General features: G+C 46.8%; 1 protein-coding gene across 1 annotated transcript in view; it reads left to right on the top strand.

The window, feature by feature from the left end:
- SLC2A1 (solute carrier family 2 member 1) overlaps positions 1-17381 on the top strand; it is a 41505-nt gene that overhangs the window by 11482 nt on the left and 12642 nt on the right. The window contains exon 2 of the mRNA XM_082233279.1: positions 13303-13395. Coding sequence (XP_082089405.1) covers positions 13303-13395 — 93 coding nt within the window. The remainder of the gene's footprint in view (positions 1-13302; positions 13396-17381) is intronic.

Genomic DNA, 17381 nt, shown 5'->3' with positions numbered 1-17381 from the left:
AGGTAAAATCACAAGATCCATAAAGCAATTTAATTTAAAACGATTGCTGAAAGAGAAAGGTCTGTTTGAGGCTGCACCTCCAGCAGTGTGGAGCAGCTGAATTTGAGCTGAGTTGGTCCCGAAGCCTTTTAAGAACGCGAGAAGACCCTGCATTAGGCCAGGAGCCCAACCAGTCCAGCATCTTGTTCTCACGCTGGCACATAGCTGTCAACTTTCAGATTTGAAAATAAGGGATCAGCAGCCTCACCTGTCCCGGGGACAGTCTACAGGATTTCTAACAATCCGCGGAAGCAGCGGGAAACGGCGCTGGACTAAGGGAATTTCCCGCAACCAAAAGGGAAGGTTGACAGCTATGCGGTGGCAGTCCAGGTGTTCCAAAGGGAAGCCTGCAAGGAGGACCTGATGTAGCAGCAGTAATTCCCGTCCCCCACTAGGAACTTAGCTGCTTCCCTGCCTCTAAGTTGTCAGACCTCACTGCTCCAGTTCCCCAGCCTTTTGCTCTGCCTGTGCAAGCTTCTGTCTGGAAAGCAAATGACAAAAGGTTTCTAACTTGAGCCCTGTTGTTAAGCTCCTGAATTTTGGGGGCGGGGAGGGTCTGTACCCTGGCAAGAGAGAGTCTTTGCGATGGGATAGGCCTTCACCCCTCCTGATGGGAGACTCTGCTTGTTTCCGGTTGCTTCTGGCATTTGGGCATATTCAAAGTGGATGCATCTTGCCATGCTTCCCTCCCCCCTCCTGAAATGGGGAGGCCCCTTTCTCTCCTCCCCCACCCCCACTCCTCCATTGGGGAGGGTGCTGCTGGCATGTCCGCCTGGCGGGACGGGGGCGGGGGCTGGCTGGCAGGCAGAAGCAGCCCAGCGAATATGGGCGAAAGGTGAACATGATGCTCTGGCTTACGAGGGGGGAAGGGAGGGCCATGCGCAGGATCAGCATCCTGATTGGCTGTGGGGGGACGAGCCCCCAGCAACCTGAGATCAGAGCTCTCTCTCTTTTAGTTAGTGAGGAGTCCAGTTCGTACTGGGGGAGGTGTACAAATGTATAAGCCTTGTCCAGTGTCGTGGGTAATCTGTAGGCAGGAGCTGGGCTGAGGAACCTAACGGGTGTGTACATGACCCTTTGCACGTCCCAGGGGGCGGGGACGAAGGAGGGAGGTGTTGGTCTTGGAGAGCAAAATGAGTCCCCCACTTAATCTTATTTCCGTGGCCTCCCTCCCCCCTCCTTGCCCGAGCAAGGAAGAGGGAGGAAATATATTTCCTTGGTGCTTTTAACTGTTTCCGCTAAGTGAACACTTCAAGCAGAAGGTGGCAGCCCCTCCTCCCCACCCAAAAGCCGAAATAAAATGCATTACATTTCCAAGATGGATATTAGAGGCAGTGGACTGTCTAATAAGAGAGCGAGCAGCGAAGCAGAAAAACTCTGGTTCAGATCTTCCTTTCCACTGTGAACTCCTAATGCGCCCTTCCAAAGCTCTTACTTTTCAACTCTCCCATAATCTCTAGTTTGTATTGGTAACCCTAGTCTGACTTCCAGGGGGGTGTTGTAAGGATTACTGAGATGATACTGACTCCCGCTGAGTGCTTGGGAGGTAGAAATGGAGTCTAAATACTTTGTATCGCCCCCAGTATCCTGGGACAGTCTATCCTTCAGATTTCATATTTTTTTGAATTTTGCAATGCTGTCCTCTGCTTTGAGGAAAGTGCTGCATATCTCAAGAGAAACAGTGTTTAGAAATGTGTTACCATTTTGGGAGAAACATTCACATGGATACTGATATATGTGCAGATTTCTCAAAATTTTAAAAATGTGGATTGTGGTGGCGATAGGACAGAACAGGATATTGAATGAGTGCAGGCAAAATGGACATAAGATGGAGCCAGACCGATTTATCTCGCTCTACTTACAAAATTATGCCTGGTGAGGAGAAGGTGGAGGAAGAGGGGTTTTCTCCCCACCATACTAGCCATCCCAGCCACGCGATGTAATCATTGGGGACACTTTATGATCTCTTTGGAGCTGCGTTGTATCTTTCTACTTTTGTCCCTCTGAGGCTTTGACCCTTTGCGGTTCAAACCTTTGTTTCTTGGTTTCTTTTCTTTTTGTTTTTTCCCCCTCTCTTTTTTTAAAAAAAGATGTTTATTAAAGTTTCAACATATTACAAAAGTAAGGGAAAAAAGAAAAAAGAAATAAAGGGGGGGGAATGAAAATACAAGATAAAAACAATTAAAAAACCGATTAGTCTTTCCATGTCTTATCTTTCATTTGCTTGTTTCCCCGACCTCCTCACACCTCCCTTTTTGTATTCCAGTTCAAATTAGTTAGTTCAGCAAATCCTTTCCCTCTTTGATTTTATCTTAATCTCTTCTTAAAATATAATAACTTTAAATTATCACCTGTTAACGATCCATTTTTACATATTCCTTTTAACATTGCTGCTAAAAACCACTTAACTTCAATCCAACATCATTCTAACATTCATTAATTTTGCAGTATTTCTGTAAATAGTCTTTAAATTTCTTCCAATCTTCTTCCACCGACTCTTCTCCCTGGTCTCGGATTCTGCCAGGGTTTCTTTTCTTTTTGTTAAGTTTGCACTTTTCTTTTCTTTTTTTTGTAGCAAATAAATTTAATTTTATTCTTTTATGGGACAGACCAAGGAAAACACTTCTGGATACGGTACTAAGTGAATGAGACGGAATGCTTGCTTTCAAAAAGGGGGTTGGACAGATTCGCGGAAGGATGCTAAAACACGCTGGGAAGCGATTCATAAATGAGATGAAATAAATCGGGGTAGAAGAGGAAGAGAGGACTGCCTCTGGCTTATTGGTCATGATGGATATGTAGAACAGAAGAAGGGCTTGCTGGATCAGGCCAGTGGCCCACCCAGTCCAACATATCCTGTTCTCACAGTGGCGGACGAGACGCCCCCCCAGTGGGAAACTGGCAAGCAGGACTGAACGCCAAAGCACACCTCACTTGCTGTGCTTTCCAGGAACTGGTATTCGGAAGCCTTGCTTGTAGAGGCAGAGCATCCCTATTACTTGAATTCGCCCAGTCCTCTTTTGAAGCCATTCAAATTGGTGGCCCTCTTTGGGGGCAGGGTGAGTTCCATAGTTGGACTATGTGCTGCTTTCTCGATGTGGCCTAATCCTTTGTCATAAGCTTTGTCAGGAGGGGCTGGCCGGGCCTTATTATGTCTTTTGCAAAAGCTCCGGCATGTGATTGTGGTAAATAGCCGTTACACAACCAGAAGCAGACGGGTTGTTGGCCTGCCCGCTCCCACGCTACACCTCGGTGGGGATTTATAGCGGCCGGCAGCTTTTGTTGCTCCGCAAACTAATCTCAAAGCTGTAAGCCCGCCACAATGTTGGCTGCTGTGCTGTTTCCTCCAGATAAGTTGCAGGGGATTGTTCACCTTGTCGTTTGTTTGGATCCCCCTCTGAATGACTCAGGGTTGGTGAGATCATCTACGCCCACCTTGGAGCCGGGATGCCGTATTTGAGAGGTGGGCAACTGGTGGCCCCCCAGATGCTGTGGGTCTCCCAACAGCTCCAGCTGTAGCCTGGCCAGCGGTCAAGGATGTTGCGAGTTGTAGTCCAGACACATCTGGGTGGCCACATGTTCTGCATCCGTATCTTGTAGCTCAAATACAGTGGTACCTTGGGTTACATACGCTTCAGGTTACATACGCTTCAGGTTACAGACTCCGCTAACCCAGAAATCGTGCAGCGGTAGCGGGAGGCCCCATTAGCTAAAGTGGTGCTTCAGGTTAAGAACAGTTTCAGGTTAAGAACAGACCTCCGGAACGAATTAAGTACTTAACCTGAGGTACCACTGTATCCCCATTCATACTTCCTACAGTAAACCTGGTTTAAGTTCTGACCTACCAGCCGCTTCTTCATTTAGTGGGCCTGATCCAGCAAGGCTCCACTTAAATTCTTATGTCTGATTTTTCTGTTTCTCTGCCACATGTTCTATCGTGCGCAGCATAGAATTCCCAAGATCCAGGTCACTGATCCCTAATGTGGAGCCATTTTTTTGCTGTTAAGAGTTTCATAAAATTCAATATTTTGCTGGGGTATTTGGGGGCTTTTCTCCCTCATTATATACTAAATAAATTGAAATCCGGCTGGATAAAAGGTACCTCTCAGTAAGCGAACTTTTTGCATAGGGAAGCTTTTTAATGTAATGTTTTATTGTCTTTTTATATATACTGAAAGCCTCCCAGAGTGGCTGGGGCAACCCAGTCAGATGGGCAGGGTACAAATAATAAAATTATTGTTATTATTATTATTAGTAGTAGTATCATTATTTGCATTGGCTTTTCTGACATGGTCAGAAACCTAGACTTCGTCATTCCAAATTTCCACTGTGGCTTTATCCATGTATGTGTGATATTCCATCTTGCTGTCATTAGCAAGCAGCCAATTAGTTCTCTGCTTTCACAATCCAAACTTTGACTGTCCCAAGTGTCTTTAAATAGTGATGGTAGGAATTTGTAGCACACCTTGGTGGGTGTTTCTTAAAGCACCTGAGCTCCTTTGCAAATAGATAATGTCACACAAGTGATCATTTTTATAAACCAGCTGGTGCACTTTAGTTTTGTCCGTTGAGAATGCTTAGTCATAGGAAGTGAGTCAGGCGATGGTGGTGTCTGAAGGGTGGATGATGAAACATGATCTAGGGTGCTCATCAGTCAGGGAGCAGGGGATGGGGGGGCAAGGAATGCACAAAGGTTGGGTTGTGAGGTTTCACTTTGTTTTTGATCTGTGAACCAGTTCCCCACATGCACATCTGTGCAAAATCTTGAAATAGGACCTATCAGCCAGATTATTTTTTTTAAGCTAAGAAAAGCAAGTATGCAGCAACATTTTCCTTCAACCTTGCATGCATGTTTAAATTGCCTGTCTTGCACATCCTCAGATGGCTCACTTCTGAGAATTCAGGTGTGTGGCTCCTCTTCAGACCCAGTTGCTGAGAACAGGGACTCATTCAGAGCTGCCATGGGCAGCCTCCCCCGGGTTTATTTCTAGGATGCTTCTGTCTCTGGAGTGAGTGGTTGATTGATCTGCTGTGGAACTTGAGGGTGGGGACGAATTCTGTTGCTTCCCAGTTGCAACACCTTTCTTGCTCCTCTTCCATTCCTCCAGCAAAGGCTTATGGAAGGAAACAACACCAGAGCAGGGGAGAGGTCCAACAGGCACTCCCATCTGAAGCTCATTGGCAGGACAGACCCTGCTGTCTGTCTGTCTGTCTATCTATCTATCTATCTATCTATCTATCTATCTATCTATCTCTCTTTTGTGAATCACCCTTCATTCAAATAGATCCCAGGGTATCCGACAAAAGAACAGAACGTAATTTAAATTAAAAGCACATCTAAAATACTGTAACAACCACAAAATACAAAACAAGCAGATCCAGAGGCAGACAGAATCCTGCCCCAATTTCAGGGACTGAATCTCACCAGACGCTGCTCTGAGTAGGCCCATTGCAATCAAAGAACATGGCTAACGTAAGTTCGTCGATTTGAAAGATGGACCTTGCATTCCAGGCGAGCAATTGAAGGGAGCGGTTTGATTATTTAGTTCGCAAAATTAATTTCATTTCATAAAATTGATAAACCGCTTGATTGTATAAAAAACAAACCGACCTCCCAAGTGTTTTACAAAAAACAAACCAACCCTCCAAACAATAAAATCGTCACAAAAAAGTCACCAACATTAATTTAAGACCCTCTCATTGGTCATAGATGCTGTAGCTGAGATTCTCTTGTTACAAGGGGTTGGACTAGATGACGCTCAAGGTCCCTTCAAACTCTACCATTCTATGAGCCTTGATGCTCATGTCTCTGACTTAACTTTAAAGTAGTTAGAGCAACGTCCCTGCCTGTCCCTCTCTGTATGTTGCAACGCAAATGCACACAGGTTGTGTCATCAAAGAAATTGACCTCCCTGTGGACTTCCTGGAGTTTGTTCAGGCAGGAATCAAAAAGTGTCCGAACGGTCAGTGATGAGTTTGTGTGCGGGGGGCGGGGGGAACTTTTTTTGCTTTTAATGACAAATACCAGTCGTGGGTTTGGAGAGAGAACTGGGATCAAGGCTGGAGCAGGTATGGAAAGGGCGAACCTCCCTTTTTCGCTCCTTCTCCAGGTCCCGGCAGACATCACGATTTACGCAGTTGCTGTTTGCACTGAGAAGGAAACTTTCCAATGCAAATAGGAGGCAGCTGCAATATCCTGATCCACCCCTCCACTTGTGTTTAACTTTGACAAGCAGTTTGGCCTTAAGATGGCATCAGAACCAGATTGGTTGATGATTTATTCGGGGTCCCTTCTCCCCCATCCTGCTCCCAAATTGGGTTTCAAACTGCTCTGATTCTTCTGTTTTATTGTGGCTAGGCAGGCTGGGCACAATTTCTGCAGATATCCTCATGGAGCCTCGAAATGGTGATTTCCTGCTTAGGATTCTCACCTGGCGAGAGGAGGGCTCCAAAATATTGCATTTTACTTTTTCTGGTTCTGCTTTTCCTGCTGTGATTCCTACATTGCAGGGAGTTAGACTAAAGGACCTGTTGGTTCCCTTCTAACTCTACAATTCTGTGGATCCCCATCAACCCCACCCCCAAACTACTTCAGCTTTGGAGCAGCCTGAGAACCACCCCCCAAAACAAGAACAGAGCTAGCTGGTGATTCCCGCCCTCCAACAAATTTTACCTTGGATAAATTGTGAGGTTTTTTTTATTATTAGGAGGGGAAGAGTGAAGAGTTCCTTCACCCCACCTGTTTCCAGCATAACTGTATTCCTTGTTTTGGTGTCTCCATTTTGCTTCCCCACTGCGTCAGATGTAGGTCTTCCTCTGTCTAAAATCAAGGCTGCAGTCCTAGGCACACACTTCACCTGCGCTGTGGGTTAAACCACAGAGCCTAGGACTTGCTGATCAGAAGGTCGGCGGTTCGAATCCCCGTGACGGGGTGAGCTCCTGTTGCTTGGTCCCTGCTCCTGCCAACCTAGCAGTTCGAAAGCATGTCAAAGTGCAAGTAGATAAATAGGTACCGCTCCGGCGGGAAGGTAAACAGCGTTTCCGTGCCCTGCTCTGGTTCCCCAGAAGCGGCTTAGTCATGCTGGCCACATGACCCGGAAGCTGTATGCTGGCTCCCACGGCCAATGAAGCGAGATGAGCACCACAACCCCAGAGTCGGCCACGACTCGACCTAATGGTTAGGGGTCCCTTTAACTTTACCTTAAGCCCCACTCAACACAGGGGGAATTGTTTCTGATCAAACAGGCATAGGGTTGTGTCGGATGAGACATTTATTTCTACTGGATTGGTTGGGGGGGGGAGCACAGGCTTCCCAATCCCAACCCCTTTGATGCAGAAGGAGTTTACTCCCAAGTAAGTGTAAGTTAGATTTCAGCCTTGGCTGCTGAGCTGTAATAACTTGTTGTGCTAACACGGGATGGGTTTGTTTGTTTGTATGACGCATACCTCTTTTGCAGTTAAAAGTTTTCTGTTTAACCAGAATGAATTTTTTTGTTTCATAAAAGTAGACTCTGAAAATAAAGAACAGCGGGTTAGGAGTCGCTGCCATCGCTGTGAACCAGGGGGTTCGACTAGATGACCCTTGGGTCCCTTCCAACACTATGATGTCATTTCTGCTCCCCCACTGACCCATTCAGTTGCTCAGCAGGGGCAACCACAGATCACAAACACACAAATTTTACTTGCTTTGTGGAGAAGGGAATAGTACCTGCATCCTGTAGAGTCCCTGTTTTTGCTTTTGCACGGGGTTATTGTGGGGATAAGGGATGCAGGTGGCGCTGTGGGTTAAACCACAGAGCCTAGGACTTGCCGATCAGAAGGTTGGCGGTTCGAATCCCTGTGACGGGGTCAGCTCCCGTTGCTCGGTCCCTGCTCCTGCCAACCTAGCAGTTCAAAAGCACGTCAAAGTGCAAGTAGATAAATAGGTACTACTCCAGCGGGAAGGTAAATGGCGTTTCCGTGCGCTGCTTTGGTTCGCCAGAAGCGGCTTAGTCCTGCTGGCCACATGACCCGGAAGCTGTACGCCGACGCTGGCTCCCTCGGCCAATAAAGTGAGATGAGCGCCGCAACCCCAGAGTCGGCAACGACTGGACCTAATGGTCAGGGGTCCCTTTAGCCTTTACCTTTTATTGTGGGGCTAGAGGATGGGATTTGTCCCTGGGCAGGGCAAGTTCCAAGTGCAATACGCCAAAAACTGCGCTGCCCCTTTCTTCTGGTCAAGAAGTGCAAGAGGATGGGTTGAGTCGGGTCCAACAGCAGGGAACCAAAGGACTGGTCTCTGCAGAAGTGAGGCTACTGTGGGGGGGGGGGTTAAAAAAGGAGGGGGCAACAACATTTCAAAACTCTCTTTAACCTCAAGGAGCAAGTCCTCATTGTCTCCACATACAGTTTCTGCAGAGCACCCAAATACTGCTGGGGAAAGGGCAGTCAGGCATTGTGGCTTTTGAAGTGCTTTGTGTGCATTTCTCTTAAACCAGGTGTGGGCAAACCTGCAGGCCCTCCAGGTGTTGCCTGACTACAGCTCCCATCAGCCCCAGCATGGCCAGTCACCTGGCAGGATGGGAGTTGCGGTTCAGCATCATCTGGAGGGCTCCTCACGCCTCTCTTAAAGTTGGAATTATGAGCCCCCATAATGCAGTCAGGAAGGACTGAAGCCCGAAGATTAAGGCTTTCTGGGAAATGATATATAATGAAATGAAAAAGGTATTTAAATATACCTTCCTTAAGAAACCAGAGGCCTTTCTCTTGGGCATTGTCGGCCAATTGGTGCCAAAGAAGGATAGAACTTTTTTCATGTATGCAACAACAGCAGCAAGAATACTGATCGCAAAGTATTGGAAGACACAAGACTTACCCACCTTGGAAGAATGGCAGATGAAAGTGATTGACTATATGACATTGGCGGAAATGACGAGCAGAATTCGTGACCAGGGAAAGGAGACTGCGGAAGAAGACTGGAAGAAATTTAAGATTTACCTTAAGGACTATTATAAACTTGATGAATCTTAGAATGTCGAGATTTTACAGAGAGAAAGGGTTGCAGTAATATAAGATTAGATTAAGAAAGGACTATGATGAATTAGGACGGGAAAAAACATTTACAAGTTGCTATAAAAATTTGGACATGAGGATGCAGAAAGGGGAGGTATGGGGAAGTCCGAGGAAAGAAGTTTATGAAAGGACATTATGAAATTATACTTGTTTGTTTGTCTTTTTTTTAATGTTTGTTTGTTATAAAAACTTTTGTAAAACCAATAAAAATTTTATAAAAAAAAAAAAAAGGAAGGACTGAAGCATGAGCTCCTGGCAGAGGCTAGATTCGAACCAGGGGTCCCGTCTTGATTTCTCGAGCCAGTGTGGTATAGTTGTTACGAGTGTCAGACCAGGACCCTGGGAGGCCAGGGTTCAAATTTCCACTCAGCCATGAAGCTCCCTAGGGTGATCTTGGGCCAGTCACCCACGTTCCACTTTACCCACCTCACAGGGTTGTTGTTAGGGATAAAATTGAGGGTGGAGGAAAAATCTTGTATACCGCCTTGAGCTCTGTGGAAGAAAGAGGAAATAGAAACACAGCGACATGCTTCTATATAGCTCTCTCTCTCCTTTAGTTACTAGGCTATGCCAAGTTATCTTATTTTGGCAGACACCTCCTGAGTGGTGTGCAAGCTTGGTTGTGTTTAGGGTTTTTTAAAAATAATAATAATACAAAATTCCTGCCCTTTCCCTTTCAAGTTTGAATGGAAGCATGTTGGACAATGTTTGTGGTTCTCTTGTGCTAGATTTTCTATGAACTCCTGCCAGGGCCTGACAGCTGTGTGGGCGCCTTTGAGATTAGGGGAGGCCAGTTAGCAGGAGGCTTTTCCTACCTGCTTTGATGGAAGGCTGGTCCAGGAAATGGGAACATCAGCTAAGTCCCCCGCTCCTTCTGACAACCTCCTTCGCTGCGGGGCTGGTCCCTTGGGGTTTTGCTGAGCCTTCGGGTTTGGGTTAATTTGCGGACATGGGCTTGCGTCCAAAGCAGTTCTTAAGTTTCCCGTTTCGGATTTGCCCTTGCGCAATGGAACATTCTCTCCCCCCCCAACACATCCCCTCCCCTAAATTTGTTATGGTTCCCCACTCCCGAGCCTCCAAAGCTTTTTTGAGAAAAGTATGTGGAGGGAGGAGAAATGGGAAATGAGGGCATTGGAAGATGGCACAAACATGTGTTCTGCTCCTGTCACGGGTTCTTTCGCTGTGATTCCTGCATTGCAGAGGCTGGACTGGATAACCCTTAGGGTCCCTTCCAACTCTACAATCCTATGATCTTGCCCAGAGCATCATGGACTGTTACAGATGCTCAGGTTTTTTTCGCAGCAGGCAGAGGTTTTCCAGACTGTTCTGGGATTCCTTGGAAGCTTATTAGTGACTCCTCCTCAAGGTTCTCACCATTCTTTTCTTCTTTCTTTTTTTCCAAAGCTTTTCTTTATAACTTTTCCAATATTATTCATTAATCTTTTGCATTTCATTTCTACGCCGCTTTATGTTTTGAAGAAAGAATCTCAAAAGTGGTTTGCAACACATCAAAACATCAGATAAACCCAGAATAAAACAGTGAATGTAACAAGGGCTGCTGTGGCAGAAAAGACTGGGAGTTTGCTGTGCTGGGTCTCCCCTTGTTTTGCTAGGTGCACTCTGTTCACAAGGGACAGCCCTGAAGCCCCAGAGATGTGGCCACCCAACCCACCATAGCTGTCAACTTTCAGATTTGAAAATAAGGGATCAGCAGCCTCGAAAATAAGGGATCAGCAGTCTCACCTGTCCCGGGGACAGTCTACGGGATATCTAACAATCCGGGATAGCAGCGGGAAGCAGTGGGAAACGGCGCTGGAATAAGGGAATTTCCCACAAAAAAGGGAAGGTTGGCAGCTATGCAACCCACACTAACAGGAGCTGGATGCTAGCCCAGCAGACTGCAGCTGCTTGGTTCCAGGTGCGGCCGGCCAGTTTCTGCTGCGGCATTTTTATCACTTCTAAGGGCATAAAACACGTGGACAAGAGCTGATGGGAGTTATAGTCAAAGACCCTTTTGCCCATCCCTGGTTCATAGAACTTTGCAGTTAGCATGTAGGTGAACATTCTTTTGTCTTTGCAAAATAAATTTTCAAAAAATCAAGCAGTAACGAACATATCTGGGGATGCTGTGGTGAGCCTTTAAGGTAAGCCTGCAAAATTTGAAAATCTGGAATCTTGGGAAGGGCTGTAGCTCAGCAAACAGAGCAGCTGCTTTTCATGCAGGTTCAATCTCCAGTGACATCTCTAGTTAGAGCTGGGGCAGGTTCCTGTCTTGAGACCCTGGGGAGCTACTGCCAGTCAGTGCAGGCAGTATTGAGATACATTCCAGGAAAATGAAGAAGAAAAGGTGTGAATTAAACCTTAACATAGGTATTCCTCAGAAGCACATGCAGCTTTCAACATGTGGTAACAGGGTGGTAACAAAATCGGATCGTTTGTTTTGGGGAGATTGTAAATGGGCATTTGAACGTTGCTCTCCCACATTGAAATCTCTGCTCCACTCTCCTGCCATGCAGAATGGTAACGTTGGGAAGCTGCTGTTATTTTGGCCAGGAAATGCAGACCTTGGTGTTACCATGTAGAAACTGAGGAAATCAGAGTGTTTGGCCATAATGAGGGCTACAAACTGTTCAGCACCCATTTATTCTTAAAACAAGCTTTCGTTCCATATTGCAGTATTTGACCTTGTAGGGTTAGGGACTGGTAACCTTTCTATTCAGATCTGTAAGGCTGATCAAATGCATGAGACTATCAGAGGAGGACAGCTGAGGGAGAGAGAGAGATGAGAGAGAGAGCGCCTGGTTCAAACACCCTCACCCTGACCAGAAAGATCCTGGTGCAACTGTCTAATCGGCTCCCTTGACCAACTCCATTCTTTCTGTGGCACCCCTGTGGGGCTCAGGAGCCCAGTTATCTCACCCCTTGCCTGCAGAACTGGCAGTTTGCTAAGGGTGCTGAAAGTTGTGAGTTCCCTGTGAAGGAGGATGGATTATTAACCCACTCTGAGGGGAATAGGGGTGGGGTCCTCCTAATGACTCTCTCAGCACCCTTAACAAACTATAGCTTCCCGGATTATTTTTTTGGGGGGAGAACCATGGCTATTTAAAGTGGTATTGCCGTGCTTTGAGTGTATGGAGTGAATGTGGCATGTGTGTGTGTGTGTGTGTGAGAGAGAGAGAGAGAGAGAGAGAGAGAGAGAGAGAGAGAACATTACCTCACGGCAATAAAGCTTAAGGGTATAGCCAGATTGTCCTAAAAGCAGGTTCACATGGCTCCTCAAATTCCTCCCACCCCAAATTGAGAGAGAGACCATCTGGGATTAGCAAAGGCCGGATCCCAGATCCCACTCTCCCAAAACAAAGAGCCACTGTGACGTGGGTGGGAACAGAAAAGGGGCTTTGGGCACCCAAAGCGGCTTAGTTCAGCCTGCGAAAATCAGGGCCCCTGTTTTGCTTTCCCGTTGCGGCTGAGGGAGAACCCCTTCTCCACCTCCACCCCCACCTCCACAATCAGGCTGGTGTCCAAACTTGGTGGCCCCTGTTAACCTCCAGCTTGAAACAAGCCCCTAATTGTTGCTTTCGGCTTAGCCAGAAAGGAGGTGGGGAAGGGGCTTTGCCAAAGAGCTGCTGGAGAGATTCCATGCCCGGTTTTGCCCTCTTTCGTTAGGGAGGAATAACAATAGCGGCCTGTTTTCTTCCTATCCCATCTCAGAGCTGATATCCTGAGAGGACCGTTTTTCTTCATTATCATCATCATTATTATTAATTTAAAATCTTATCTTTGCTTTCCATCTTATGCAACACACGAGCCCAGGGAAAAATGAGAGACAATATGATAGCCACCTTCAACAAATATGTGAAGAGCTGTCCCATGGAAGATGGAGCTAGCTTATTTCCTGCTGCTCCGGGGCCGGGGGGGGGGGGGGACAGACTCAAACCAATGGATTCAAATGACAAGAAAGGAGATTGCAACAAAACCTTAGGAAGAACTTTCTGAGATTAAGGACCGTTTAACAGTGAAGCAGACTCCCTGCCCACAGCTTGCAGAATGATGCAAACGTTTGACTTCACAGGTGCGGTTTAAGGGAACCCTTGTTCAAGGGGCTATCTGAAGGTACCCGGGGAGCAAGTGCCGGAAGTTGCCGCTTTGCCCGCTGATTAAAAATCTGCCTTGTTTTCTCTCTTCTCTCCCCCCCACCCCCGTCCCAAGCAGATGACGGCTCGGTTGATGCTGGCTGTTGGAGGAGCAGTCCTAGGATCTCTGCAGTTTGGCTACAACACTGGAGTCATCAACGCCCCACAGAAGGTGAGAGCTGGAGGAATGAACGAATGGCTTGCAGTTTCTCTGATGGGCAAACCATCTGATGGGCAAACCCACGTAGCCTCTGTGCAGGTCTTGTAGGAGGCAACTTGTTCATGGTAGGGAAAGATGTGCTAGCAGGGTGGGGAGGACATCTGATGCATGTTCAGTCGACCTCCTTAGGAGAATGCAGCTGCTCTTTCAGGGGTTCAGAGTATACAGATACATAGTGCTCCAGGCCTCAACAATTTCCCCAAGGGTGCAAGAAGGGGAAGGGCTGTAGCCCAGTGGTATAGCTTCTGCAGAAGGTCTCAGATTCAAGCCCCAACAGCATCTTCAGGTAGGGCTGGGAATGTTCCATCTCTGATACCTTGGATTGCCGCTGGTGGTCAGTGCCGACAGTACTGAGCTACATGGACAAATGACCTGTATCAGTATAAAGCAGCTTCTTATTTTTCTGGACCAGGCTGAAGGTCTGTTTAGTTCAGCATCCTTGCTTTCCATAGTGGCCTCTGGGAAAGGCCCTCAGCAGCCTTGTACCCCAGCAACCGCAGGTATAATTTCTCTGTCTATGGAGGTTATATCTGGACTTAATAGCCCTTGTAAATGTGTGGGCTGCATGTAGCCTGGTTTGACTGGTTGTGCAGAGGTTCTTTGTGGATACATTATCCGCACAGTGCCGGTGTCTTCCTGCCCTTCTGTGTGGGTCCAGCACATGCTGTATATATCCAAGGCTTGTCCATACCTGCTTGCACGGTTGCCTGTGGTGAGTCAGGACTGTGTCCAAGCAACCTAGCATTAAAAAAGTTGTTTTTTCCCAGCTTGTGCATGAACATGCTATGAATTAGTTTCATAGAGTTTCCTTTTGCAAAGTGGGGTGTATGAGCACCCCTTTTAATGAATAATAATAATTTTTAAAGGGGTGCTCATAAGCCCCCGCTTTGCAAAACTGCAAAAATAATTATCAGTTATTTTGCTTTTCCTTGCACAAGCCAACAGCAAAAACACCCCACAGAGACATTAAAACCAATAGGAAAAATACATTAAAAATATCCCACCCATTCTAAAAGGCCAAAGGCCTGGTTATACAGGAAAATTGCCTTTCGAAATGCAGAAAATGCTGTGCAAGGTGGGAAATTCAGGCTCCCTCCCTCTGCTTCCCCCCTTGCCCACCCCCCAAAAATAGCACATCCGGTTAGCCAGCTTACTGCCAACTCTAATGGGATTTGTTAAGCTGGTTCCCAGGAGAATTAACAGTCCCTCTTGTGCTGAGTGTTTTGTTTAAAAGGACTAGGGCGGCAGGAGGGGGGGGGTGCGGCTGCGTCATTCTCAACCCTTCTCGGCTAATACTCACCCAATGCCCCTGAGACGGATTCCAGAGTGGGATTTAAGCATGCCCAGGATGATTTTCAGACCATGGTCTGGATCAGCTCCATCTCAAGATAACGTGGAGCTGGGAAAGCTTTAGAGAAGGCAACGAAAACGACTGGGGAGCTGGAGCCCTCCTTGCGAGAAAGGGCTGTCAGTTTGATTAGCCAGGGGCACAGTAGAGATTTAGAAAACGATGCATGGTGTTGCATATACATGACGCATATGTTCCAATAATAGGAACATAAGAAGCGGCTTCATATACTGAGTCAGACACTACTGGTCCATCTAGCTCAGTGTTGTCTGCACTGACTGGCAGCAGTTTTACAGGGTTTCCGGTTGGGGGGCATCCTTTGAGTGTATGGAGCCCACAGCCTTTGAGTGTATGGAGCCCACAGCCACAAGAGGAGTAGTGTGGCATGGCTAGCAGCCTGGGTGGCTAAAGAGAACTTCCTTGGCCAGAGACCTCTGATTTCCAGGTGCTTGGGGGACCAGCAACAGGAAGGAATTTTTTCCTTTGTGCTCTGTCTCTGGGCTTCCTGGGCTGTCCCTCACGGGATGCAGGCTGCAGGATTTAGATGCACCACAGTTTGATGTGACGGAGGGGGCTACTCCTTCGGCAAACTAAGAAAACTGACCTTCCTCACCCTGATTATTCCAGAATAATAGAATCCAAGGCCAAAAGCTCCCCACCCCAAGTCATAATTGTTGTACTAAGCACATAGCCAAGAGCTGCTGAGGTTAGACACATGTTTATTTGAATTGCCAGCCAATGATAGTTGCAAACGGTTGGCATAAATGATATTCCCCTGCTTATTGTTCTGAGATTCCTTTAATACCCTCCCTGCTGCCTCTTTTAGACGTGCTTTAATCTGTGCACTTGCTACTTAAGTTATTAAACCAAACTGAAATGAAGAGAGGTTGCCCCGTCGCTAATTAAGTAATCACTTCTTTCACTGCAACAACTGAGGAACAGCTTTCTGAGTTAACAGCTTGGGGCCAGTTTACCTGCGGGATCGTCTTACGCCACATATGCCCACTTGACTGCTCCAGTCCATGGAACTGGCGCTGTTAAAAGTGCTGTATAATACCCAGTTCCATCCTTGTAAGAAATTGATCTTCTGGGGTGCAGCACCCACACTTTGGAACTCCATGCCGATTGACATCAAACTGGTGCCTTCGCTGTACTCTCTTTCAATGCCTCCTTAAAAGACTTCTGTGTTCAGGCAAGCCTGTCCAGATAATGTAGAATGTTGTATTTACTTCTTTTTGGTAACCAGTGCTTTTGAATATTTTTAATACTGGCACATTTAATGTTTTATATGGTTGTCAACCACAAAGCTGCCTGCACTGCAGGAGATTAGATGATCCTTGTGGTCCTTTCCAACTCTGATTCTGTAAGAGGTTGTTTTGTTTTGTTGGGGTTCTTTTGTTTACTTGAATTTTGTCAAGTAAACAAAATGTTTATTTGAGCCGCTTATATATCATTTAAATTTAAACAAAGCTCTGTTCATTGTAAAATGCTGTGCAATAGAATCCTTCTGCATCAGATCAGATGTCAGATGCCCTCCCATCAGATGTCAAGGAAATAAACAACTATCTGACTTTTAGAAGACATCTGTTTAGGGAAGTTTTTAATGTTTGATGTTTTATCGTGTTTTTCATATTCTGTTGGGAGCCGCCCAGAGTGGCTGAGGAAACCCAGCCAGATGGGCGAGGTATAAATAATAGATTATTATCATATTATTATCGTCAGGGCTTTTGTGACTTAATGGTAGAGCATCTGCTTTGCATTCAGGCCATCCCAGGTTCAATCCCTATCTGCATCACAAGGTAGGAAAGGACCCTGTCTAAAACCCTGGACAATTGGTGCAGACAATGCTGAACACAAGTGAACAGCCCTTATTACGATTGATGGGGAGAGTCTCTCAATTCTGTCTTATCTCTTCATCGAGCCCTTCGTAGACCCGCCCAGAGCCTTATTTAATGGTTCCCAGAAAAGCAGCTGTGCTAAGGCTGCTGTGGGAGAACCAGTCAAGCATCTTTTTGGTGCCACAGGACTAACAAACGGATTACGCTGTAAGCTTTATCTGATGAATAAGGGGGGGCATTGCATCTGAGGGAATGGACTCATAAAAGCATCTGGAATAAGACGTGTGTTTGCCTTTTAGGTGCCTCGCATTTGATGAAGTCTTCTTTTAAAGACACATCAAACAGGATGGGAGTGGGGGGCAGATGTTGCTGGACTCCAGCGCTCGCCATCCCTGACTTTGACTACACTGGCCCAGGGCTAATGGTAGTAAGAGTCCATCCCCACCTGGAGGACCACAGACTCTCCACCCCTGCAGTATTGCTCTGTGGTGATGGTGTGGGCTCACCTGTGGCTGTCCAAATGGGAATGGACTCCAACTCCCATCAGCCCCAGCCAACATGGTCGGCGGCTACAGATGAGGGGAGTTGTAGCCTAGCAGGACCTGGAGGGCTACAGGTCTCCCATCCCTGATTCATGAAAACGTGAGGCAAGTTTGCTGCTTGTTAAGGTTTCAGGTTGGTTTGAGCTGATTTAGCGCACAGTCCTGAGTGGGGATGAGCAAAGCAGTGGTTCGCTTGCCACTTCCAAAGGC

Source organism: Podarcis vaucheri (assembly GCF_965113315.1).
Source record: "Podarcis vaucheri genome assembly, chromosome: 7".
Taxonomy (NCBI): Eukaryota; Metazoa; Chordata; class Lepidosauria; order Squamata; family Lacertidae; genus Podarcis; species Podarcis vaucheri.
Note: the sequence above shows the minus strand (reverse complement) of the source record. Positions and strands in the feature narration are given on the sequence as shown.